The sequence below is a fragment of the Camellia sinensis genome, chromosome 4 (assembly GCF_055761805.1).
Source record: "Camellia sinensis isolate YWXY chromosome 4, ASM5576180v1, whole genome shotgun sequence".
In the NCBI taxonomy this organism is placed as follows: Eukaryota; Viridiplantae; Streptophyta; class Magnoliopsida; order Ericales; family Theaceae; genus Camellia; species Camellia sinensis.
Window position 1 is genome coordinate 165,112,866 of NC_138964.1, and position 26,123 is coordinate 165,138,988.

The 26,123-nt window shown below is 38.0% G+C and overlaps 1 protein-coding gene across 2 annotated transcripts; it reads right to left on the bottom strand.

Annotated features, from left to right (window-relative positions):
- Window positions 1-17,035: 17,035 nt before the first annotated feature.
- LOC114270431 (serine/threonine-protein kinase SAPK1) lies at window positions 17,036-20,768 on the bottom strand. 2 transcript variants are annotated; one of them, XM_028211928.2, is made up of 9 exons: window positions 20,431-20,768; window positions 20,271-20,345; window positions 19,295-19,396; window positions 18,692-18,745; window positions 18,509-18,601; window positions 18,283-18,375; window positions 18,071-18,175; window positions 17,804-17,902; window positions 17,036-17,677 (listed from the first exon to the last, which is right to left on the bottom strand). In XM_028211928.2, the coding sequence occupies exons 1-9, from the start codon at window positions 20,548-20,550 to the stop codon at window positions 17,384-17,386; spliced, it is 1,035 nt and encodes a 344-aa protein (XP_028067729.1). In that variant the 5' UTR covers window positions 20,551-20,768; the 3' UTR covers window positions 17,036-17,383. The 2 variants fall into 2 exon arrangements, with proteins under 2 accessions (XP_028067729.1, XP_028067728.1); XM_028211927.2 differs by having other exon boundaries at window positions 19,295-19,420; window positions 20,431-20,727.
- Between the last annotated feature and the right edge of the window lie 5,355 nt (window positions 20,769-26,123).

Genomic DNA, 26,123 nt, shown 5'->3' on the forward strand with positions numbered 1-26,123 from the left:
TATAGCATCTGAGGTTTTGATTCATCAAAGGCAAGTGGAGTTTTTGTGGTAGATTTCTTTTACCAGAGCTTCTTTGTTAGAAGGTGTGTCTTGTTTGTGATTTATGTTTCATTATTTAATATCATTACATATGGTTATTTGAATTTTCCTACATTACCAGGAGTTATATTTTTTATCTGTCTCTTTTGTTAATGTGGTTCTTATATGAATTCACCTTGTGTAGGTTCGAGTTACTACCACAATGATGCTGCCTTGCCTACGACCACAGTGGCCCTGACAGAGAATTGTTTGGAGGGAATGACCATATGTCAAATTTTAGGGTTTAATGTTAAGGGCTGATGTGGACGGCTTGTGTTTTTCCCATCTCGATGCCTGATGTTTCCTGCTCCTAAGCCTTTCTTTTGTTGTAAGTATGACTATATGCTTCAGTTAGCTTTTTCTTCACGTCAGATAACCAGGTTTCAAATTTATTTTGCATTTCTTCTCAGGTGTTTTCCCTGCATTTGATCCCATTTTTGTCCCTTAAGATGTCGACACATTTAATGCTGAAGCACCAAACATTGCAATGCTGAGTCTTGTCACCTGCTCAAATCTAACAAATCATCTTTGCTTACTCCTCCCGGCCAGCCTTTAGGTTCTTCTCTTTCGGGGCCTTTAGGTCTCAAGCCTCCTCCCAAAATTTTACAAGGAAACATTATGAGAAATTCAATTGTTGAGGTATTCAAGCAGGCTGCAGTGCGCCTTTAGGATGATCTTCTGAATGTTTTGAAGTCCAAGGATTTTCATGATCATGAGTCTATGACCCTAGAGGCCCGTTCTATTTTTGGTGCTCTAGATGCTCTGTCTGTTGATTCTCAACCCTTTAAAGAACAAGTGGAGGAATTTATTGGTTGTGCATCATCACTTGCTGAAATAGGATTGTCTATTCACAATGACCGTTCTGCACAGGAGCTTGTTATCATGTACGAACGCAAAAACTATAGTTGGAAAATATTTCTCGTCTTCATGCTGAGACTCGGGCTGCTTTAGAAGCTTCTAATGAGCGCCATCAATGTCTTCAAAAAAAGGCCTCCCTTGTCAAGGATATGCTTTTATGTATATTGGAGAAATTATCTTGTTGCGAGGGTGAGAAGATGAAGATAGGGAATCGCTTGGATCAAATCACTGAAGACATGTTGAATTCCGAGGCAAGTTTACAAGTTGCATTTGGTGAGGCAGAAGCTGCTATGAAACTTTGTCAACAGAGGGAAGCAGAAAGGAATGTTGCAAAGGAGCCTTTGAGAAGGCGAGGTCCAACCTGCGACGAAGCTTGTAAGTATGTTGATTTAAATTTGGTTATATGCTCTCTGTCTCTCTCAGAGGCTTTAGGTATGCCCATGCCCTTTAATTTTGTGTATAATGATAAAGACTTGTTCCTTTCTTTATGGTTGCACCTCGTATTTATCTTGAGCTCTTTTATGTTGATCAGTGGCCTTTAAATCCCTTGTTAACATGGTTTGTAAGGTGTACTTAGTTGACAGCTCAAACTTTCTTCAACTGGAGCCAAAGGCTATGCTTCTATTAGGATTTGTCAAGGGCAATGAAAAGGGTGAGCATTATGGCCAAGGGCCGAATCGGTCCAATGAATCAAATCAAATCGTAAATCGTAAAGGTTGATGGCATGCTATGACTTAAAGTTTCTTTTCAACCTCAAATTGTTGTTTATACTATTTTTGAATAGTTTTAATTTAGTGAAAATCGTAGTTGTCAAATTGAGAATTGAAATGGTTTCGTGCCAAATCGGGAATTGAATCAAATCAAATCATAAGCCGTAAAGATTTGGCTTGGCCTTTTTTTTTTTTCTAAATTACTTAGAAATATACACACTTGGATGTTAAATATTTATTATAAATATGAAATATTTAAACTTAAATTAATGAAAATATTGTTTTGAATGATGATCATGTAGTTTAATACTTAAGAAGTTAACATAGGTTCATATGTAAGATTATCATTTTACTTTTTTTTAGATTTCTTTTTTTTTTTATTATCACCCATTCCTAAATAAAGACAGCAAATAAAAACAAACTCTTAATTTTTAAGTAATAATAACTTAACAATATTTAGACAATAAGCATATATATTTTTTCAAGTAATAATTAGCTAATAATAAGAAAAAATTATTTGAAATTTTTTATTCATGTAATATTGAATTATATTCACTCGTTCGACGAAGCTGTAACAATAGTTTGGTATAGAGAGAGAGAGAGAAAAGGAATTCAGTTTATTGATATGTTTGTTATATTCAGATTTACACAAAGAGAAGCTCACTCTCTTATAAAGAGGAGAGTACATAGGATGCCAGCCAAAGGCACCGAAAGCAGAAAACATTTACATTTGCTTTACATTACATAACAATAAAATATAAGCTATGGCAGCTATATTTACACTAACATCCCTCCGCAAACTCAAGAAGGGTAAGCATCAACCAGCTTGAGTTTGGAAACGAGATCACTGAAGCGACCAGGAGGATGAGCTTTCGTGAAAATATTAGCAGGTTGATCGACCGAAGTAATAGGGCGAAGCAGAACAGTGCCACGGGTAACATGCTGGCAAATGAAATGACAATCAATCTCAATATTCTTGGTGTGATCATGAAAAACATCATTGTGAGCAATCTGAATGGCACTCTGATTGTCACAATATAGAGAGGTAGCGCTAGAAGAAGAAACACCCATATCAGCAAGGAGCCAGCGAAGCCAGAGAAGTTCCTGAGTAGTATCAGCAAGAGCTCGGTATTCAGCTTCGGTACTAGAGCGGGCAGTGAGGGATTGTTTCTTGCTACACCAAGTAAGAAGAGAATCTCCTAGGAAGAAACAGAAACCCGTGGTGGAGTGTCGATCCGTAGGATCCCCAGGCCAATCAGTATAAAAAAAAACACACAGTTCAAGAGAGGAGGTGCTGTCTTGCTAGGAGGAAGATCAACAGCATCCTAAGTATGAGTTTTGTCCAAAGCCTGAAGTTCATCAGTCATAACTTGCTGCCAAAAAGGATTAGTACAAGCCTCACGATAGGAGGTGGGTTCATAAGTAGAAAAGGCAGCAGACCCAACAATATAATCACGAAGATAAATAGGTGGTTGAGTTACCTGGTGCGGCCGACCCGTGGGAGGATCAGTAGGGGGAAGAGCTGGCGAAGAAGGAGGAAACGGACTAGAAGGTGCAAGGAGAGGTGGACCATCAAGGAGAACAGTCTGGCCGGGATCAGGGATCAACAAGGGCGTCTCGATGAAGGAGGAATATGTATCAAAGTTATCAGAGAATAGATCGAGGGAAGGATTAGTAAAGATGACCGGAGTGGAGAGTGCGGGTAAGTGAAAGGAGGAGAGAGAGGAAAACATTTTGTGCTCCCAGAAAACTTCATGGCGGGAGATACGAAGATGCTTAGAGAGAGGATCCCAACAGCAAAAGCCTTTATGTTCAATCCCATATCCAAGAAAGCAACAAAGACGAGAACGAGGTTCAAGCTTGGTGTGTTCATGGGATTGAAGCATAACAAAGCAAGCAGAGCCAAAAACCCGAAGATTGGTGTATGGAGGGGGAGTGCCATGTAGACATTCAAAGGGAGTTTGATTATGGATGACAGGGGAAGGAACACAATTGATAGTGTACACAGCAGTAAGGGCAGCTTCCCCTCCAAAAGTTTTTAGGGCAGGAAGACGAGAGAAGGAGAGCGCGAGTAGTGTCAAGAATATGCCTATGTTTCTGTTCAACACGTCCATTTTGTTGGGATGTGCCAGCACAGGAACAATGAGGCTAAGTACCATGACTCTAAAGAAAGGAAAGGAAATCGGTATCCCGATATTCTATAGCATTGTCAGAGCGAAAAATTTTAATGGTCTTGGAAAATTGGGTGTGGACCATTTTGGCAAAGTTATAATAAAGATGTTTAAGTTCAGACCGAGTTTTCATGAAAAAAATCCAAGTAAATCGTGAATAATCATCGATAAAATAACAAAATAACGAGATCTCCCCATGGTAGTAATAGGGGATGGGCTCCAAATATACGAATGTATGAGATCAAAAGGAACACGGGAAACAGAAGTACTTTTATTGAATGATAAAGCAGGTTGTTTTGCAAGATGACAGGGTATACAATCAAAAGTATCTTGAAGTACAGAACCCAATTGACCACTAGAAACCAAAGACTTTAAGCGACTAACAGAAAGATGTCCTAAGCGACAATGCCAAAGATGAAAATGAGATAAAGAGGAAACAGATGCAGGAGCATCGATCTGTGGGGAGTCCGGAACATGAAGTTGAATGAGTTCATAGAGACGTCCATGCTTACGGCCGATCCCAATAGTCTGTCCTGTCTGAGGGTCCTGCACCAAACAACCCTTAGCAGAAAATGTGACGATTACACCATGCTCACATAATTGACTAATAGAGATAAGGTTTAAGGTTAGAGCAGTGATATGACAAACTTGAGGTAAAGATAATTGAGAAGTGGAAACAGTCCCAACATGACTTACAGACATGAGAGAACCATCAGCAGTATGAATGGAGGGAGAGATGGAGGAGAATATAGTAGAGCTGGAAGTCATATGATTACAACAGGCGGAGTCAAAATACCAAGAAGAGTTACCTGGAGTCACAGACAAAGTAGTAGGAGGAGGTGTACCAGAGGTGGAGAGAAGCTGTTTGAACATGGCCTTAACATCAGCTTGAGAAAAAACAGGGGCAGACGGAGCAGGAGACTCAGAGAAATCCGCAGACGCAGCAGCAACAGTGCGAGTAAACTGACGATGAGAGCTCCCCCTAGAAGAGCCACCGCGAGAGGAGTGGCTAGTGGAAGATGACCGGGATGGATTGCGAAAACAATCCTGCTACAGATGACCAGGACCAAGTTTGTTGCAATATCGGCAGGATTGGACAGGGTAATGAACCAAAAGATGAGTAGAAAGAAGGCCCCGATTCTGACAATAGAGGCAAGCAGTGGTCCGTTGGGTCAGTGAGGGCCGTGACTGAGGAGTGGCAAGAACAGAGTCCACATGATGAGTCTGGAGAGTACCAAGACGAGTCTCTTCAGATAACAGCTCAAAAATAGCATGTTCAAAAGTGGGCAATGGAAGGCGATGAAGAAGAGAGGCACGCACGGGCTCAAAAGAGGAAGTGAGAGCCATGAGAAAGTGAACCAACCGCTGCTGATTATGATAGTTAGTGAATAAGGCAGCATCTTCAAGTTGAGGCCATGCCAGTTTTGAGAGAGCAAGCTGGTCCCAAACAGAATACATTTGAGAAAGAAAGTCATTAATAGACTGATTGGTTTATTGACGCATGCGGTGAAGTTGACTCTAAAATTGATACTAATGGGCAAGACCGGTAGTCTGGTATCGATCTCTCAAAAAATCCCAAATGGCTTTAGCAGGATTGGGAATAGTGTCAAGTTGAAAACGGCCAAACTGAAGACTAATAGAGGGAACAGAGGTATTCCGAAGCCAAGCAATGGTCTGGTAGTTTTTACTATCCCAGTCTTCGAGTCGGTCTTCATATTTGGCAATAAGTTCAGCATCCTCTTTCACCGGTTTGGTCACATCCCCGATGATAATATGCCAAAGTTTCCGTCCTTTGAGGAAGGAAGACAATAAGTATAATAGAAATTGGATGGGTGGCATCATGGCGATCCATAATAAAAATTGAGTAGGACTAAATAAACAGGAGCAGGCCTGTAGGAGCAAAATTTGGTAAAACAGAGTGTACCAGTGAGTCCGGAAGGTCAAAAATAGATGGAAAAGGGGCTGCTGATGTCAGCAGAGGGCTGGATGATGTCAGTGGCGCACAATAGCAGCCAGAGGAGCGGTGCACAATAGCAGGGACGGTGGGTGGCGCACAAGCAGCGCCAGGGAGCAGAATGGCGCACGCGGGCGCACGATAGCCGAACAGCACACACGCGGCGCAAGGGAGCATAATGGCGTATGCGGGCACACAATAGCAAGACGGTGTATGCGTGACGCAGCGCACGTAAAGGATAGGGCTGACGTCAGAGATGACGTGAGCACGCAACAGAAGGCGCGTGAGAGTGCATATGAGAGTGGCGGCAAAAGCAGAGACGCGCCGAACACGGAAATGGCGCGTAAGGACGCATGACAGAGTTTCTGGTGACGTGGGTGGTGCCGTTGGAATCGTAAGGAAATTCCGAGCAAGTTAGTAAGAAGATACTATGGTTTGGAAGCAGTTCTGTAGTGCCACTGTGTACGGGACTAAGAACACGGAGAAAAGAAACTCAACTCTGATACCATGTAACAATAGTTTGGTAGAGAGAGAGAGAAAAGGAATTCAGTTTATTGATATGTTGGTATGTTTGTTATATTCAGATTTACACAAAGAGAAGCTCACTCTCTTTTAGAATTCTACTGTGCACCACACGTGCGCCGTCTTGCTATTGTGCGCCCACGTGCGCCATTCTGCTCCCTTGTGTCGCATGTGCGCCGTTCGGCTATCGTGCGCCCGTGTGCGCCATTTTGCTCCATTGCGTCGCGCGTGTGCCATTCGGCTATGGTGCGTCGCCCACCTTCCCTGCTATTGTACACCGTTCCTCTGGCTGCTATTGTGCGCCGCTGACATCATCCGGCTCTTTGCTGACATCAGCAGCCCTTTTTCCAGCTATTTTCGACCTTCCGAACTCGCTGGTACACTCTATTTTACCAAATTTTGCTCCTACAGGCCTGTTCCTATTTATTTAGTCCTACTCCATTTTTATTATGGATCGCCATGATGCCTCCCATCCAATTTATGTTCTACTTAATGGTTCCAATTATGTATCGTGGGCCCAAGCCATGTCTTCATTCCTCAAAGGACGGAAACTTTGGCGTAGTATCACTAGGGATGTGACCAAACCGGTGAAAGAGAATGCTGAACTTACTGCCAAATATGAAGACCGACTCGAAGATTGGGACAGTAAAAACTACCAGATCATTGCTTGGCTTCGGAATACCTCTGTTCTCTCTATTAGTCTTCAGTTTGGCCGTTTTCAACTTGACTCTGTTCCCAATCCTGCTAAAGCCATTTGGGATTTTTTGAGAGATCGATACCAGACTACCGGTCTTGCCCATCAGTATCAATTTCAGAGTTAACTTCACCGCATGCGTCAATAAACCAGTCAGTCTATTAATGACTTTCTTTCTCAAATGTATTCTGTTTGGAACCAGCTCAAAACTGGCATGGCCTCACCTTAAAAATGATGCCTTATTCACTAACTATCGTAATCAGCAGTGGTTGGTTCACTTTCTCATGGCTCTCACTCCCTCTTTTGAACCCCTGCGTGTCTTTTTTCTTCGTCGCCTTCCATTGCCCACTCTTGAACAGGCTATTTCTGAGTTGTTATCTGAGGAGACTCGTCTTGGTACTCTCCAGACTCATCATATGGACTCTGTTCTTGCCACTTCTCAGTCACAGCCCTCACTGACCCAACGGACCATTGCTTGCCTCTATTGTCAGAATCGGGGCCTTCCTTCTACTCGTCTTTTGGTTCATTGCCCTATCCGATCCTGCCGATATTGCAACAAACTTGGTCCTGGTCGTCTGTAGCAGCATTGTTTTCGCGATCTATCCCGGTCATCTTCCACTAGCCATTCCTCTCACGGTGGCTCTTCTAGGGGGAGCTCTCATCGTCAGTTTACTCGCACTACTGCTGCTGCCTCTGAGGATTTCTCTAAGTCACCTGCTCCGTCTGCCCTTGTTTTTTCTCAAGCTGATGTTGAGGCCATGTTCAAACAGTTTCTCTCCACCTCTGGTACACCTCCTCCTACTGTTTTGTCTGTGACTCCAGGTAACTCTTCTTGGTATTTTGACTCCGCCTGTTGTAATTATATGACTTCCAGCTCTACTATATTCTCCTCCATCTCTCCCTTCATTCATACTGTTGATGGTTCTCTCATGTCTGTAAGTCATGTTGGGAATGTTTCCACTTCTTAGTTATCTTTATCTCAAGTTTATCATATCACTGCTCTAACCTTAAACCTTATCTCTATTAGTCAATTATGTGAGCTTGGTGTAATCGTCACATTTTCTGCTAATGGTTGTTTGGTGCAGGACCCTTAAACGGCACAGACTATCGGGATTGGCCGTAAGCATGGACGTCTCTATGAACTCATTCAACTTCATGTTCTGGACTCCCCACAGATCGATGCTTCTACACCTACTTCCTCTTTATCTCCTTTTCATCTTTAGCATTGTCGCTTAGGACATCTTTCTGTTAGTCGCTTAAAGTCTTTGGTTTCTAGTGGTCAATTAGGTTCTGTACTTCAAGATACTTTTGATTGTATACCCTGTCAGCTTGCAAAACAACCTACTTTATCATTCAATAAAAGTACTTCTGTTTCCCATGCTCCTTTTGATCTCATACATTCGGATATTTGGGGCCCATCCTCCACTACTACCATGGGGAGATCTCGTTGTTTTGTTGTTTTATTAATGATTATTCACGACTTACTTGGCTTTTTCTTATGAAAACTCGGTCTAAACTTAAACATCTTTATTATGGCTTTGCCAAAATGGTCCACACCCAATTTTCCAAGACCATTAAAAATTTTCGCTCTGACAATGCTATGGAATATCGGGATACCGATTTCCTTTCCTTTCTTCAGAGTCATGGTACTCAACCTCATTGTTCCTGTGCTAGCACATCCCAACAAAATGGACGTGCTGAACGGAAACATAGGCATATTCTTGACACTACTCGCGCTCTCCTTCTCTCGTCTTCCTGCCCTGAAAACTTTTGGAGGGGAAGTTGCCCTTACTGCTGTGTACACTATCAATTGTGCTCCTTCCCCTGTCATCCATAATCAAACTCCCTTTGAACGTCTACATACCACTCCCCCTCCATACACCAATCTTCGGGTTTTTGGCTCTGATTACTTTGTTATGCTTCAATCCCATGAACACACCAAGCTTGAATCTCGTTCTCGTCTTTGTTGCTTTCTTGGAAATAGGATTGAACATAAAGGCTTTTGCTGTTGGGATCTTATCTCTAAGCATCTTCATCTTCGTATCTTCCGCCATGTAGTTTTCTGGGAGCACAAAATGTTTTCCTCTCTCTCCTCCTTTCACTTACCCGTACTCTCCACTCTGGTCATCTTTACTAATCCTTCTCTCGATCTCTTCTCTGATAACTTTGATACATGTTCCTCCTCCTTCGAGACGCCCTTGTTGATCCCTGATCCCGGCCAGACTGTTCTCCCTGATGGTCTACCTCTCCTTGCACCTTCTAGTCCGTTTCCTCCTTCTTCGCCAGCTCTTCCCCCTACCGATCCTCCCACGGGTCGGCCGCACCAGGTAACTCAACCACCTATTTATCTTCGTGATTATATTGTTGGGTCTGCTGCCTTTTCTACTTATGAACCCACCTCCTATCGTGAGGCTTGTACTAATCCTTTTTGGCAGCAAGTTATGACTGATGAACTTCAGGCTTTGGACAAAACTCATACTTGGGATGTTGTTAATCTTCCTCCTAGCAAGACTGCAATTTGCTGCAAATAGGTCTACAAAATCAAGACTTATTCTGATAGCTCTATTGAGCGCTACAAAGCTCGTCTTGTTGCCAAGGGTTTCAACCAGGAATATGGCATTGATTATGAGGAGACCTTCTCTCCTGTTGCTCAACTTACCTCTGTTCATAGTTTGTTGCTGTTGTTGCTGCTCGCCACTGGGAGCTCTTTCAGATGGATTTCAAGAATGCCTTCCTTAATGGTAATCTTCTTGAGGAGGTCTACATACAACCTCCACCTGGGTCTAGTTTTCCACCTCATAAGGTTTACAAACTATAGCGTGGCCTCTATGGCCTCAAGCAAGCACTCCGCGCTTGGTTTGCTAAGTTCAATTCTACCATTCATGACTTCAGGTTCACCTCTAGCTCCTATGACTCTGATTTATTTATACGGACTACTCCTCATGGTACCACTCTTCTCCTTCTTTATGTGGATGATATGATTATCACTGGTAATGATGCAGCTTGTATTCTGCACCTCAAACATTTTCTCCACCGTCAGTTTGAGACGAAGGACCTTGGTACTCTTAACTTTTTCTTAGGCCTTGAAGTCTCCCATGATTCTACTGGTTCCTATTTGTCCCAGGCCAAATATGCATCCGATCTTCTGGCCCGTGCTAGTCTTACTGATTGCAAAACTACCTCTACTTCAGTTGATCCTCAGATTCGTCTCACTCCTCTCAATAGGGATCTCCTCTCAGATGTTACTATTTATCGCCAGCTCGTCGGTTGTCTTGTCTATCTCACTGTGACTCATCCTGACATTGCCTATGCTGTTCACATTATTAGTCAGTACATGTTGGCTCCTCGCACTCCCCATTATACTGCTCTACTCCGTATCTTTCGCTACCTCAAAGGCACTCTGTTCCATGGCCTCCACTACTCAGCTTCATTCTCTTTTGAATTGTGTGCTTTTTCTGATGTTGATTGGGCTGGGGATCCTACAGATCGATGCTCCACCATGGGTTTCTGTTTCTTTTTAGGGGATTCTCTTCTTACTTGGCGTAGCAAGAAACAATCCTTCACTGCCCGCTCTGGTACCGAAGCTGAATACCGAGCTCTTGCTGATACTAATCAGGAACTTCTCTGGCTTTGCTGGCTCCTTGCTGATATGGGTGTTTCTTCTTTTGGCGCTACCTCTCTATATTGTGACAATCAGAGTGCCATTCAGATTGCTCACAATGATGTTTTTCATGATCACGCCAAGCATATTGAGATTGATTGTCATTTCATTCGCCAGCATGTTACCTATGGCACTGTTCTGCGTTGCCCTATTGCTTCTGTCTATCAACCTACTGATATTTTCACCAAAGCTCATCTTATTTTCACAGTGTCTTCTACAACGGTAATATTCTTGACAAAATAGATGAATACCGTCCATTTTTCCTCGATATTCAGCTTAGGGGTTATAAGTGTTTTAGAGAAGCAGAGTGTTTTAGGGAATGTCAGAAATGGTTTACAGCTATCAGAGAATGAAGAGATTTCAGAATGGTTTGTTTTGCACTACCTTTATCCAGCCTTAGCCTTGATTTAAATAGAGAGCGGAGAGACGAAGTCGACAAACCAAAGCGAGCGCCACGTGAATCGCGCGACACTCGAAGCCACAGTGTCATGCGTTACTTTTGATGTATTGGGCGCGACTTTTGAGGGCGCGATATATATATACATGTATATCTTTTGGGAAACCTATATACACGACCATCCAGTTTCCTCTACAACAGTCTGATACGACCACACAGTGTCTTGTACAGCGGTCCGACACGACCATACAGTGTCTTTACTAACGGTCTGACACGACCATACAGTGTCTCCTATCCTATTTTATTTTATGTATTAGTTTATTGTCTTGTCTTGTTACTCTCTTCAAACTTAAGTTGGTTTGTGCCTATCCTCATTGAGTTTGAGGGGGGCTGTTAGTGTATTATATTTTTAGTGTATTATATGTTGTTATTAGCTGTAAAGTGTCCAAGCTGATCATGATGTCTTTGCTTTCAGCTCTTTTAGCAACCAACCTCTGTACACTCTTCTATAAAGGAGAGTAAACTTCTCCATATGTAATATACCGCGACTTTTAAGGGTGCGATATATATATATATATGTATATCTTTTGGGCAGCCTATATACATGACCATATAGTGTCTTCTATAACGGTTCGACACGACCATACAGTGTCTTCTACAGTGGTTCGACACGACCTCACAGTTTTTTCTACACCGGTCTGACACAAGCCATACAGTGTCTTCTACATTGGTCTGCCACAACCATACAGTCTCTTCTACAACGGTCTAACACGACCATACAGTGTCTTTTACAGCGGTTTGACAAGACCACACAGTGTTTTCTACAAACGATCTAACACGACCATATAGTGTCTTTCATCCCAACTTCATTTTATTATATATATATATATATATATAAACCCATCTTTCACTCACATGGGCTTGTCCCCATTCTCTCCTCCTATTTTAAACTTTATTTAAACTTTTCCCAAAGTGTTTGATTTGCCAAAAGACGTGGCTACAAACAAATACCAAACACACTACTCTCACTAAACTTTTCTTTACACTCATCTTCCTCACTACCCACTTTTATTTTATTTTATAATCAACATACCCATCATTCTTTTCACCACTAAAATATATTCTATGAGCCTTCATTGATTCCAGTGGATTTCAAAACTTTATTTTATATATTATTATTATTTCAAAAAAAAAAAAAACAAAACAAAACACAAAACTACATTCATTCCAACTGATAGCGCTATAACAAAAAAATAAAAAAATAAAAATACAAACACCTACACCACCAACAAAGGATTTGTTTTCTTTTCTGCTGACGGCCACCCGCCGACCTCACTTCCTCGACTCTACCGCCGCTCCCTTCCTCTTGCCTTCGTCTTGGGTGACACTTGATGGCCTTGCCTCAGTGCTTCCCAGCCCACCGAGCAAGTTGCCTCCCCGCTGCTCCTCCAACGCAGCATATGGCGGTCCTTCGAATCGGAACATGACGGTGGCCTTCCGTTTCAGCTCCTTGTTTTCTGCCCTCAGCGTGCAAATCTCTGCTTGTGCATCCTTGTACATGTGCTGTAGTAGAGAGAGTTGGGCATTTAACTGTTGTACCTCACTTGTCCTATTCTGAAGCCGGTGAAGCAAGTTAGTGACCGCAGTCATGGTCTCCATACATGACTTCAACGTATAATGGCTGGCCTCAATATCAGATTGAGCTGCCATTATTTGCTCAACTGATAGCATAAGAAAGTTCAACGGAGCAAAAAAAGGTGGAGCGCTTGGTCCAGGGGCGTTTGGTTGCAATTCAAGGGCGACAGAACCGGTTATCTCTATTGTGGACTTGTTTAGGTCTAGAAAAAGGGTGAGCAAACTATGGGAAGAAGAGACCATATCAGAGGCAGCACAAACAGAGTGTTGTAGAATGGACGAAAGGGGTTGCAAAGTTCGTCGCTTTGGTTTGCTTTCAATCTCTAACCAGCCTCGGCCTCGGTTTAAATAGACAATGCAGAGACGAAGAGGACAAAACATGATCACGTGCATCACGCGCCGCTCGATGCCACAATGTCGGGCGCGACTTTTGAAGGTGGAACGCGACTTTTGAGGGCGCGATATATATATATATATATATATATATATATATCTTTTGGGCAACCTATATACATGACCATATAGTGTCTTCTACAACAGTTCCACACGACCATACAGTGTCTTCTACAGCGGTTCGATGCGACCTCACAGTGTCTTCTACACCGGTCCGACACGAGCCATACAGTGTCTTCTACACTGGTCTGCCACAACCATACAGTCTCTTCTACAACGGTCTGACACGACCATACAGTGTCTTCTACAGCGGTTCGACACGACCACATAGTGTCTTCTACAAACGGTCTGATACGACCATACAGTGTCTCCTATCCTATTTTATTTTATTTGTCAGTTTATATTCACGTTTTGTTACTCTTTCCAAACTCAAGTTTGTTTGTACCTACCTATGTGGTCTGACACGACCACATAGTGTCTTCTACAAATGGTCTGACACAACCATACAGTGTCTCCTATCCTATTTTATTTTATTTGTCAGTTTATTTTCACGTTTTGTTACTCTTTCCAAACTCAAGTTTGTTTGTACCTATCCTCCTTGAGTTTGAAGGGGGATGTTAGAATATATTAGTAGTATATTAGCTAGCTGTATATGAGCTGTCTACCAACCAGTTTTCATAATGTTGTTCCTTAGTGCATTGCCTCTTTCGGCCACTTTTGGCCCCTCTGTACACACTCTCCCCTATAAAGGAGAGTCTTCTCTGAAACATCAATAATACATTCAATACATATAATTTATTTTCTCTCTTTCTCTATACATTAAAACTGTGATGATGAACTTTATGGTTAGCAGTAGGCCTCAAAGATGGCTTCCACGAGGTCCAGCCAGTAGAAGTAGGTTTAGAGGAGCTAGATACATAGGCATCCCAACCAGAAGGAGATGGCCTCGAAGGAGTTCGATTCTCAGGAGAAAAGTGAGCTAAAGTGATGGACTCATCTGGTGGTGGAACACTAGTAGAGGTGGATGACTACCCAGGTTAACAGGCTGAAGTTGTGAGTCTAGAGAGGTGCCTCAGGGTAAGAATAGGGAATGGCAGCATGATCATTGGGAGATTCCACATTGTCACTTTCTGTCGCGAGATCATAATCTTGCTCAATGTTGGTAAAGTTAGGTGATTGGTCAACCATTGTACTAGAACAAGCAATAAAGCAACAGATTAACCATGCATTCTTAATTTGAGAGAAAGACTGAGGAAGTTCAATCGTGATGGTTATAGAGAGGCAACTATGTTGCACAAAATTCAAATTAACAAACCAAGGAGGAAAAAACCCCATGAATATAGCTAAAATGGTGAAGTTATGGGGGTGGAGCTCCGCAACTGTCGTGGATTTGAGGGGGCACCTATAAATAGTTGAAATGAAAGACACAGAAGATCCCTGAACGAATTTTACATTTATCAATTTCTTGTTTTCTCTTTATGTGCTTTGCACTTCACTTTTCATAAGAGTATCCTTTACTTGTAATTTCTTTACCAGTTTTCACCTTCGAAATTGTCAGAACAACTAAGGTAACATAAATGTAATTAGGGTAAATTACACTTTGCATACCCGCACTTTGTGTCAAATCTCACTTTGATCCCTACACATGAAATCATGATAATCAACTCTTTACATTTTTGGTCAAATTTTACTTTGGTCCCTCCACATGAAATCATGACAGTCAACGCCCTACACTTTTGGTTAAATTTCACTTTAGTCCCTATACAAGTGTCAATGTCCCCTTATCTTTTATTTAAATCTTTAACAAAATCCAGTCATGTTGTAAAATGTGACTACGAAATAAGGGTAAGAAAGAACAAATCATCTATATTTTTCACTAATACACACTTTGTCATACGTGATAAACATGTGATATAATACAATATATATATATGTTCGTATATTGAAAATTAGGACAAAGATGTAAGAAAATAGAGCTTTTGAAAAGAAAAAAAGAAGAAGAAGACAACAGAGAAATCGAAGAGAAAAGAAAAGGAATAGACAGACGACTATTACTGTGAAAAACAGAATTTCGTGATTCCAATTTATGCAAATCTTTATTTCATCTTCTTAATCGTTTACAATTTGCGTTTTTTTTAAGTCTAATACAATCATAATTTGATGTAAATTTCAAGTCAAAATATGTCTCTGCGGGAAATAAGAATGATTTTTCTCTTACTCTCATTTTGTAATCATATTCTTATTACATGATTGTATTCTGTTAAAAATTTAAATAATTGAGTAACAGAAGATGGACATTTATACTTGTGTAAGGATCAAAGTGAAATTTGATCAAAAGTGCAGGAGGTTTATTGTCATGATTTTATGTATAAGGACCAAAGTGGGATTTGACTGAAAGTGTAGGGGGTTGACTGTTATGATTTCATATGTAGGGGCCAAAGTGAAACTTTGTGCAAAGTGTAGGGGTACAAAGTGTAATTTACCCATGTAATTAAATTATTCAGTTAATCAATTACTTCACTTCTGTTTCAATCTCTCCCTCTCATTTTTTATTTAACTGTTATTAAATTGAATTTTCTCTACTCATTAATTGGTTCTCACTTAAATACAAACATTCAAGTCCTCTTCATTGAGAAAAAAAAACATTTCATAGTTGCCTAGTCATTTGTTATTTAACTGTTATTAAATTGAATTTTCTCTACTCTTTAATTGGTTCTCACTTAAATACAAACATTCAAGTCCTCTTCATTGAGAAAAAAAAACATTTCATAGTTGCCTAGTCATTTGTTTGGTTTAATTAATATCTTTCGAACTGCCAAAAAAAAACAACAATAACTAACTAATATCATGACGTTATTAGTAGCAACCGACCAAATCCAATGTCATTCTAGGATAGGAGCAAATTCTTTTCTATATGGCTTTGATATTTAAATTCCAAAACAAACTTGGGCGGGTGTTAAAAAAATCAGCAATGGAACTAATCAAATCAAAAATCTCCAACAACCAGACTAGCATTGGATTCCCTAAATTATATATGTGTATCCGCATATAATGCCAACGACTAAGAAGAGTTTATGTTTTGCTAAAACTAACTGATTAATATCATAATACATTTGTTGTACTGATGCTTCCAAACTGTTTAAATTATGCTGATCTAATACACTGATGCAAGCTTTTATCTTACTTTATAGAATTTACATATTTCAAATATTGAACAACAATAGTAAATACCATGCTTTGTGGAATCCATGATTATTTCAAATATTGAACAACAATAATAAATACCATGCTTTGTGGAATCCGTGATGTCATACAGTAGAGTTGACTGATTTTAATATGTGTGAGATGATTATCTAAAGTGTTTGCTACCATAAATTAAAATTTTAGAGGCAAAAATTTAGAGATAAAATTACATTCTAGGAATGAAATATTTTTTATTTTCAAAAGTGTCATTATTATAATTTTAGCGATGAAATTGAACGTTTAGTGATGAATTACTATCTTTTTTTGATCAAAATTTGTCTAAAAATAAAATCTTTTTGGAATCAAATTATTTTGTCCATAAAGGTATATTTTTTAGAAACAATTTTCAAAATTTTGTTACTAAAAACCTTTTGGGTCAATCTTCTAACAACTATCCTTGTGATGACAAGAATTGATTCTTAAATATTTTTTTCAACAAAATTTTCACTTTTGAGGACAATTTTTTGGTCCCTAACTCCTATTGTAGTGTTTACTTTTCTGTTTTTATTTTCGAAGACATAACAAAGTTGTTTGACAGTAGTTACTGAAAATTATTTTTAAGAAATTTTTTCAAAAACCCAACTTTATTTTTTTCAAGAAACAATTTTTGCACAAAAAATGAAACAATGGGTGTTTTTGAACTTATTATTATTTTTGCTTTTAGAAACATGGAAAACAAAAACCAAAGGGGCCAACTTCCCATCTAAGTTAGAAAGGACTTTTATTAACAAAGTTTCATTGCTAATTGAGAATATTACAAATTACAAAAGCTAACAAAGCTGGTATTATAGAGCAGGATTTCCCTTAGAAAGGTACAATAGCAAAAAAGGCTCAACTAAACACCGCCTATGAACAGCAACTCAAGAAAGCATACAGATAGAACTGAAACGGATTAAACTGAAAGAAAGGTACCCACCAAGCTTACACAGATTAAACTGAAATAGATATCGTTTGAGCTAACATTATTGAAATGCAAATGAGGAGGACAAGGCAATCTTTTCTTTTGCACCTCTTTTGGGAACCGAATGGTAGTGGTATGATAGAAGATTCTACTTTGTAGCTATCACTCACAATGCGCAGACAAAATCTCCGCTTGTCTCTATATCATCTAGATCAGTATCATCATCATCATCCATGTCATCAAGATCCATGCTGCCGCCTCCAACATAATTCCCTCCTCCACCTTTTGCCAGTTCCGTAGGTTTACTTGCCTCTTGTATTACACCCAACACTTCTTCCACACTTTGACACTCATTATCTGCACTGTTCATTTTCAAGCTAGCTTCCTCTCCTTCCATGAATTCTATTGGCAAGTCCTTTAGGAACCACGCGTGCCTTTTAATTTCCGGTATGGTTATTCTCTGCAAAGAAAATTCAGTACAGATAAAGAAACCATCTAGCACAAATAACTTCTAGGACAAAAGAAATGTTTGCACGAACATTTTTAGTTCGAGCAAGGACATGTGTATTAGTAGGTTATATAAGACCTTTTCTGGGTTGGCAACAAATATCCGAGATAGAAGATGTCTGCACTCCATAGAAACTCGCACATAGTCTGGAATTGAGTACTGGACACTAAGTATCCGCTGCCACAGACCATTTATGTTTCATATTTAAAATATATATATATATATATAAATTTTTTTAAAAAAAAGGAAAAAGAAAAGCAAGGAAAGTCAATAATAAGTAGGCATTTTAAAATTAGTAAATTAACTCACAGTAATAGTCTTTTTAAAATTAGTAAATTAACTCACAGTAATAGTCTTCTTGAAATTTCTTGGATCATCAGCATCTTCAAAGGGATAGGCACCAACCAACATCACATATAAGGTAACCCCACAAGACCAAACATCTGCAATCTGTTGATATCAAGGATAACATATTCTTCATCATGGATATTAGGTGACCAAATTAGGTCCAAATTAAAGTCAAGTAATAAATAAGAGATGGGGATAACAAGTAGTACCTTCCCATCATATTCTTTTCTTGAGAAGACCTCAGGCGCAATGTAGGCTGGTGTTCCTACTGTAGATTTGGGTTGGGAATGCAACACTGATGACTGCAAGAAGGAAAAAAAAAAAAAACAACAACAAAAGGTAGAACAGTTAGTAATAAAATACACAAAAAAATAAATAAATAAACAAACAAATAAATTGTGGTAGGTGTGCCGAATTAATTTGCGAGATCACTGCCTTTGAGTAGCCGAAGTCGCATATTTTGAGACGTGGTGTGGAGCTCCCATGTAAGAGTGTATTTTCCAGCTTAAGATCTCTGTGGCAGATTTGCTGCAGTCAAAAAGGATGTTTCAAAATTTCAAGCCTGTGGCAAATTTATTCACCAAGAAATTAAAGAATTAAGTAACTAAGATGGCCTACCATTGAGTGGCAGTAACTGACCCCTGATATCAGTTGTTGAAAGAAAAATCTTGCCTGAACCAAATGAACATTCATATACATAACTGGTATAAGGAAACCGCATTTTTTATTAAAAAAAAAAAAAAAAAAAAAAAAAAAAAAAAAACGAAAAAAGAAAAAAAAGAACACGGGAGTTAGTCTAGTATCCAAAACCCATGTTGGTACAACTTGCAATCCAAAGGAGTTAAAGGACCAAATTATGCTACCAATCCATATTGTGCAATAGAAATGTCATTCCATTGTCTGGGAACTGGCTCTTAAACATTTTTCTCTTATTTTGATAACTCGGTAACCAGTCCAATGGACCGACTAATTCAGGGACTAATCCCACTGTCAGTAGCGAGGGCCCAATTAAAGCCGGGGCAAAGCCCCCTATGGATTGGCTCTTAAGCATGTATTCTATTTGTTTCAAATCTGTGAATGCCATGGAATAGTGGTTTTCTGTATTTAACCTTTAAAAAAAAAAAAAAAAAGCAAAATAATTGATGTTCTAGATAGACTGCAAGCATTACAAGTGGAATGGAAAAGAGGAGGAAAAATGTCATTTGTAGTTTTGTAATTTACCTCATCTTCACTGAATCTACCAGCATTGCAAATTCTTTCGAAAAGTTCACCTCCAGCTGCATATTCCATGACTATGGCTAGATGAGTGGGTGTTAGCAGCACCTGAGATGAGATACAAAAGATTTCCTTTCCCTCGGCATTAATTTCTTTCAATACATGGAATAATGGATCTTAATTAATTAATGCTTTAGCTGAAAGCAAAAACTAAAGAAATAAAGTGTCCTGTTCTCCAAGTAGCAGAGAGGAGCATAGATTTACATAAATCTTAAGGGACCTATTAATGATTTCTATTACATAATCAAATGGCAGCAACTTCCACTGGATCCACATCTGCACCTTTAACTACTTTGGTGATGCAATAATTTTTCTTATATCTTTCACTTTGGTGTATAGAATTTTTTTCCTTCTTTTACTTATTCACATATATATATATATATATATATGTTATACAAGTTGTACGTTCCAAAACAAAGAAGGAAAAAGAAAAGAAAAGAAAAAAAGGCATGTATATTGAGAAGACTACGGGAGTCTATTTTAGTGTTTTAAGTTTTCCTTTTATCATTAAACTGACTTATTTAGTTTAAAATGAAATACGGACTTTTATTTTTATAAAATTCAAAGAACAGGTCATCTCCAAATTGCAAATGGGAATTGGATTCTTAGAATCTAACCCCAAAAAGCTTAATAAGAAACCAAAAAATTAAAGGAAAGGGGCAAAAAAAAAAAAAAAAAAAAAAAAAAAAAAAAAGAAAGAGAACCTAAAGAAAATTTTACTTCAAAATTTGAGTTGTACAGTATTATGGAGGGAGAATTAATTCTAACACTACTGTTCTAGAAAACCAATTAATTTAAAAGATATAAGCCCTCCTTTTATGAATTCCCCAATAAATATGGCAATATCAAGAGAGAGAGAGAGATGATATTTACAAATGTGTCAATAATTAGTTTGGTTTGGTTGGATAGATGAGATAGATACCTCTTTAAATCGAATTATATTAGGGTGTTTCAAGGATCTGTGGTTCATGATCTCCCTTTGCACATGCTCATCAATCTGTAAAAACATATCAATCAACCCATGGAAACCGAAACCCATCTACATAAATAAAGAAAGAAAGAAAAAACAGTAAAATAGAGACCTTGTGGCCTCTGTCAATAAACTTGACAGCGTAAAGCTCAGCAGTCTTCTTGTCTCTAACAAGCTTGGCTACACCAAAGTTCCCTGATCCTATGTCTCTCAGAATCTCATACCTTTCCATGTTTGTTTATCACCAAACACCCTTTCCTTACAACAATAATAACTGTTTTCTTTTTCTCACTTACCCTCCCTCCCCTCCCCTCCCCTCCCCTCCTTCCTTATATCAATCAATCAATTTATATTTGTTGAGAGAGCATTCCATTTTGCCTTCAAATCAGAGAGAGGATTCCCTCCTTCCATTTTCTCATTACGTTTCCTACTTGCAAGCCCATTGGGCTTACTTTTAGACCTAATTTTAATAATTTGAATTGTTTATATTTTAAAATTTGTTAATATATTATACCTGTAAAAAATTAAATTAATCAGATATCAGAAAACATGTGTTCGGAAAATTTGAATTAAAAATTATTTTTTTAAAGAATTTAATAAACAGTTTTCCTAACACATGCTTTCTGATATCCGATCAACTTGATTTTATACAGATATGATATACTTAACAAATTTTAAAATATCAACGGTTCAAATTATCAAAATTAGACATAAAAATAAACCGGAAAATGGGTGAGAGCACTAATTAGTGCTATCACTAATGATGTGGCAGTGGGTCCCACCAAAAATGATTTGATGTTTTGGCCTTGGTGTTGTATTTTTTTTCTTTTTTTATTGAGTGTCATGTCATTAGTGATCTTTTTAGAACTCCAAAATTAATGATCTCTATCATTGTTGAAATAAACCCATTAGGCTTGTAAGTTGGAAATGTAAGGAGAAAAGGTAAGGAGATCCTGATTCTTCAAATCAATAGCTGTAAAGATATTTCTCTCTCATCAAGCCTTTCCAAAGTCCAAGCCAACCAATGAGTGAACTGTCCACGTCTCTCTCTTTCTCTTACAAGCTGAAAAATATGCTGTTATTCGTGTGCACCATTTGCTTTGAAAAGACAGGAGAGAGACAAAATAAAGTACACATGGCGCTGTTTTAGAGGCTGGAATTTTGAGAAGAGCTCGAACAAGTTGTGAGAAAATGCAAATAAGTGGGACAGAGAATAAACTGTACATAGAGATTTCGTTTCGGGAGGGCGGTGGCTTTTTAGCTTTTTTGAGAAGTAGATTAAATATATATATGTATATATATATATATATATATATATATATTTTTGTATATAAAGATATTTTAAAAAATAAAGAGATGATATGATTTAAAATAGTCGGAAAAAAAAAACCAAAAAAAAGTTGTTTTTAACCAAGTTGTCAAAAAAAGCCAAAAGTCTTGTTTGAGTTAGATTTTTTAATTTTTTTTGACATTTGTAAGAGAAAAAATGAAATAACTATAATTTGTATATGATATTTTGTGTTATTGACTTTTTAACTTTTTTTATCTTTTGTAACTATTTTAACGCATGAGGATATAATTTTTTGGGGTATAACTCTTTGTGAAAACTTGTACCATACACATAGAAAATGACCCCGCTACGTAGCTCGAAAGAGTTTGGCCCGAATTTGGCTCGACACCAAAACGACGTCATTTTGGTGTCTTTTTTTTTTCTGTGTTTTTGTTGCAAAAGGAAGAAGAAGAAGAAGAAGAATGGAGAAGAAGAGAGGGAGAAGAGAAGGAAGGAGGAGAAGGAAGGAGGAGAAGGAAGGAGGAGGACTGGAGGGGGCATAATCACAGGGGGAGGAGGAGGCGGAGGCGAGGCTGGAGGCGACGGCGGTGGTGCTGCGATGATCTTCTCTCCTCCTTTCTCTTTCTCCCTCACTCTTCCTCTTTTTCTTCTCCTCTCTCCTCTTCTCTGTCTCTGTCTTTGAATTCGAATTCGAATTCGAGCCAAAATCGGGCCACTTTTTTCAAGCTACTAGTCATTTTCGCATAGAAAATTTGCACCATGCACATAGTAATATTGTCTCACTATGAAAATATAAATCATCTTGGGTAAATTACACTTACATCCCTAAGGTTAGAGTTTAGAGTTTAATACATATTATTGCTAACGTTTAAAAAATTATACTAATCCTCTAATCATTGTAATTATTTAAACGGAATGAAAATATTGAATTCATACATTTTTTTTTCTTGTTTTGCTTTATTTCTTTTTTTTTTTTTTCTTTTTTTTTTCTTTCCTCTGCTTTATTTTTTAAAAATATAATTTTTTCTGTTTTTCTACTAAAAATTGTTATCTTTTATATAAGTAGGGGTTTTTGAAATGAGACTATTAACTATAGGAGTAAAAATATAATTTTCAAAACGTCAAAAAATAAAATGTAATTAAACTAAATTTCAGGGATGTCAATGTAATTTACCGAATAATCTTTCAATGCCATTTGTAATTTTCCCGGCAAGTTGCTACTGACGTGGTACCTCATCCAGCGCACATACACAGACGAGGCCCTACATAACTATTGCGTACTCGCCAGTTGGCGCGGAAACGGTCCACATATATTCCTCTAATTATTAAAGAGATTATTTAGATCATGGAGCTCCAAACGAATAGAACTGAATCAAAATTTGTTGAGTCCAAATTCGACTTGTTTATTGAACTTGATTATTTAATTTGAGTTTGGCTGAATTACTAAGCTCACTAATATTAACCAAACTTGAGCTTGATAATGAAATTTTTTTATTATTATTTACAAAAAAATTAAATAAAGATAAATAAATTAGGTTTATTTAAATTTGAGTTCGGCTAATTTACTAATCGAGCCTAAAAGTCAAATTCGAACACGTTTATTTATTTAATGAACCGAATCGAGCTGAACTCTTAACGAGTTGAGCTAAGCTTATGAACAATACGATTCATTTGCAGTCCTAATGCACGAGTTTTATTTTGGTAAATTGAATAATTTATTTTGTTAAACTTTTTGTATATATCACCCACAAACATAATTAGATCAATAATATAATCATAAGCTATTTTCAATTTCTCATGTTTGTCAAAATAGTAGATGATATATTTTTAAAAATACACCTTTCGTCCATTTTTTGGAGAAAAAAAAAATTAAATATGTTATGATTATTAGATTGACTCAATTTTTTTTTTTTATAAATAATATATACGCATAATTTTACAAAATTAACGATTTAAGTCATTGAGATGGGATCTGTAATGGACTTTATGGGTCCAGACAACACCATCTAATAGACTGGAAGGAAGCATAGCTCATATTAAAATTGTGAGTAAACTAATAAATAAATAATAAAAAAAAAACTAATAAATCTTGCATAATACATGAATTAACAATGAATTTAAATTAAAATAAGACATGCTTCAGATTTTTAAAATTACCAATAAGTCTTAATAGTTGGACTTAATTTCCATCAAGTCTTATTAAAAATAAGTCCTAATAAAATCATCGTTAAAAATAATTTTTGTGACAATTTTTTGCATATGTCGTTAAAAATTAATAATTAGTATTTTTTTTTGGTCACGATTTTTACAATTGTCGCTAAAACTTACAATTAATGACGCTTATCTGTAATAAAATTTTCAAACTGTCGTTGAAAGTTGAAAATTAGTGAATTTTTTGTGACTATTTTTTTAAACTGTCGTTAAAACTTATAATTAGTGACATTTTTTGTGTTAAAATTTTTAAATTGTCGCTGAAAATTAATAATTAACGATATTTTTTATAGTGTTCAATAAAAGGGCTTATTGGATAATAAAGTATACCTATTAAGACTTATACGTAAATCTCCCTTTATTTATTGCATAATACATGAATTAATAATAAATGAGAAATTTTGTGGTGAAATCTTGTTTCATATACTCGTATCCCAATTAGTACTATAAATATTCTTATATTTAAATAAATCCTATTATTTAGAAGATTTAATTTACCAAATTACCAATTTTCATATTTGAGATTTTTTTATGGTCATTTTTCCATTGAAAATATTTTTTCATCCCTTGGCATACATATGTCATATATTCACACATATGTTTCTATTTTGCATGTTCCGTTATGGTAGGTTCGAGATCACAATTCTAAACAAGTTGTGCGATAATTTTTTTCTACAATTTCTATTGATTTTAGTTCAAAACGAAGGAAGGGTGTGATTGCTACAAATTTGTTATAGCCTTGCATCAAATCTACACAGAATTGTTTTCTATCTTTAAATTGCTGGAGAATTTAACTGTTTGTTTGATTTTTTTTATTAGCATAAGAATTTATATTAAACCTGCACATATCATTTTTGTATCTGAAAATACACATGTAGTATGATTCGGAAGTACCTTTAATATGCATGTCATCTTCCTGTACCTTTAATTTCATGCTGTTAAATGAAATTTTTCTTTACTGATCAAAAAAAAAAAAAATACACATGTAGTATGTATGTAACAGTGTGATAATGTCAGTGTGCATAGACTATCCACAATCGTTTGATTTTTTATTCAAACAATTTTAATTGGTAGAAACTGAACATCAAACTTCAGTTTCTTGACGAATGTTTATATATGTTAGTTGAACATTCGATTTTTTTATACAGCATGTGAATATGCAGCATGTATTCTGTACGGGGAGGAAATAATTCTCCTCGTATAATCCTGTTGACCAAGTCCACGCTCCTCCGTACGGCGTCGCTTTGTCACCTGAAAACACAAACGTGAGCTAGCCGGCGGGTGTGTGCCGGAAACCTCTCCGATGCCTAAGTCAGAAAACTTGACAAATAGACAAAGCTCTAAGTTCTCAGAAAGATTGTGTTCAATTACCTCCTCTAAGGTGATGCTTGTGAGCTTTTATAAGTTTCCCGTGGCACAATCCTAGTAGGACTTGTATTTCTCCATGCAGAGTCCTCCTAGGATTCATACTCCTAAGGATAATGCTTATCCTTTTACACCCTCCCCCACTGCTTAAACCAAGTGGGATGGTTTTTACCACGGCCGAACTACCACACGACCGAAACAACACTGGCTATGCTGAGCCACAGAGAAGGCCGAACTATCCTTAGCTCGGTCTTCTCCTTTAACTCATTACTTCGGCTGCCCCTGTTCAACCTTGGTGTGCTTAGATCAAACTTCCAAGTAACAAGTTCTGACCGACTTAACCAGATTGTGCCACGACCGGACTAATTCCGAAACCGGTCTTCCCAGAACATACTGCGACCGGACTAACTCTAAGACCGGCCCTACTCCGAGTTGTCACTGGACCGTAGTAGCCTTACTCTTCCTTGGGCCGACGCAACTATCTCTTCTTGAGCCGGAATAAACTCACCTCCTTGGGCCGAAGTAACTTTGTCTCCCCAAGGCCGGAGTAACCTTGCCCTCTAGGCCGGAGTATTCAGTACGGCCTTTTTACCTAGTCCTCTGCGTTTTGGGCCTCAAAACCCAACTCGAAGCTTGGCCCAATTTTCCCAAAAATTACCCTCTCAATTGCCCCTTAATTCCATCTGTGCAACATGATTGGGATTACCAGCCTTCTGGCCGAGCTAGAGTTTGTTACGCTTTTTCAGCCGAGCTGAAAAACCCTTTTAGCCTTTCCAGCCGAACTAAGTTTACCTCGGGTATCACTATGTCCGGTCAAAACGTCTCTTCAATCACAGCGACTGTAACGCTTCCCATTCCAGTGACACGTGGCAAACTCTGATAAGCTGTGGCCAACTGTCATGCCGCCCTTCAGAATTTTTGTACTGTTCCCGCTTCTT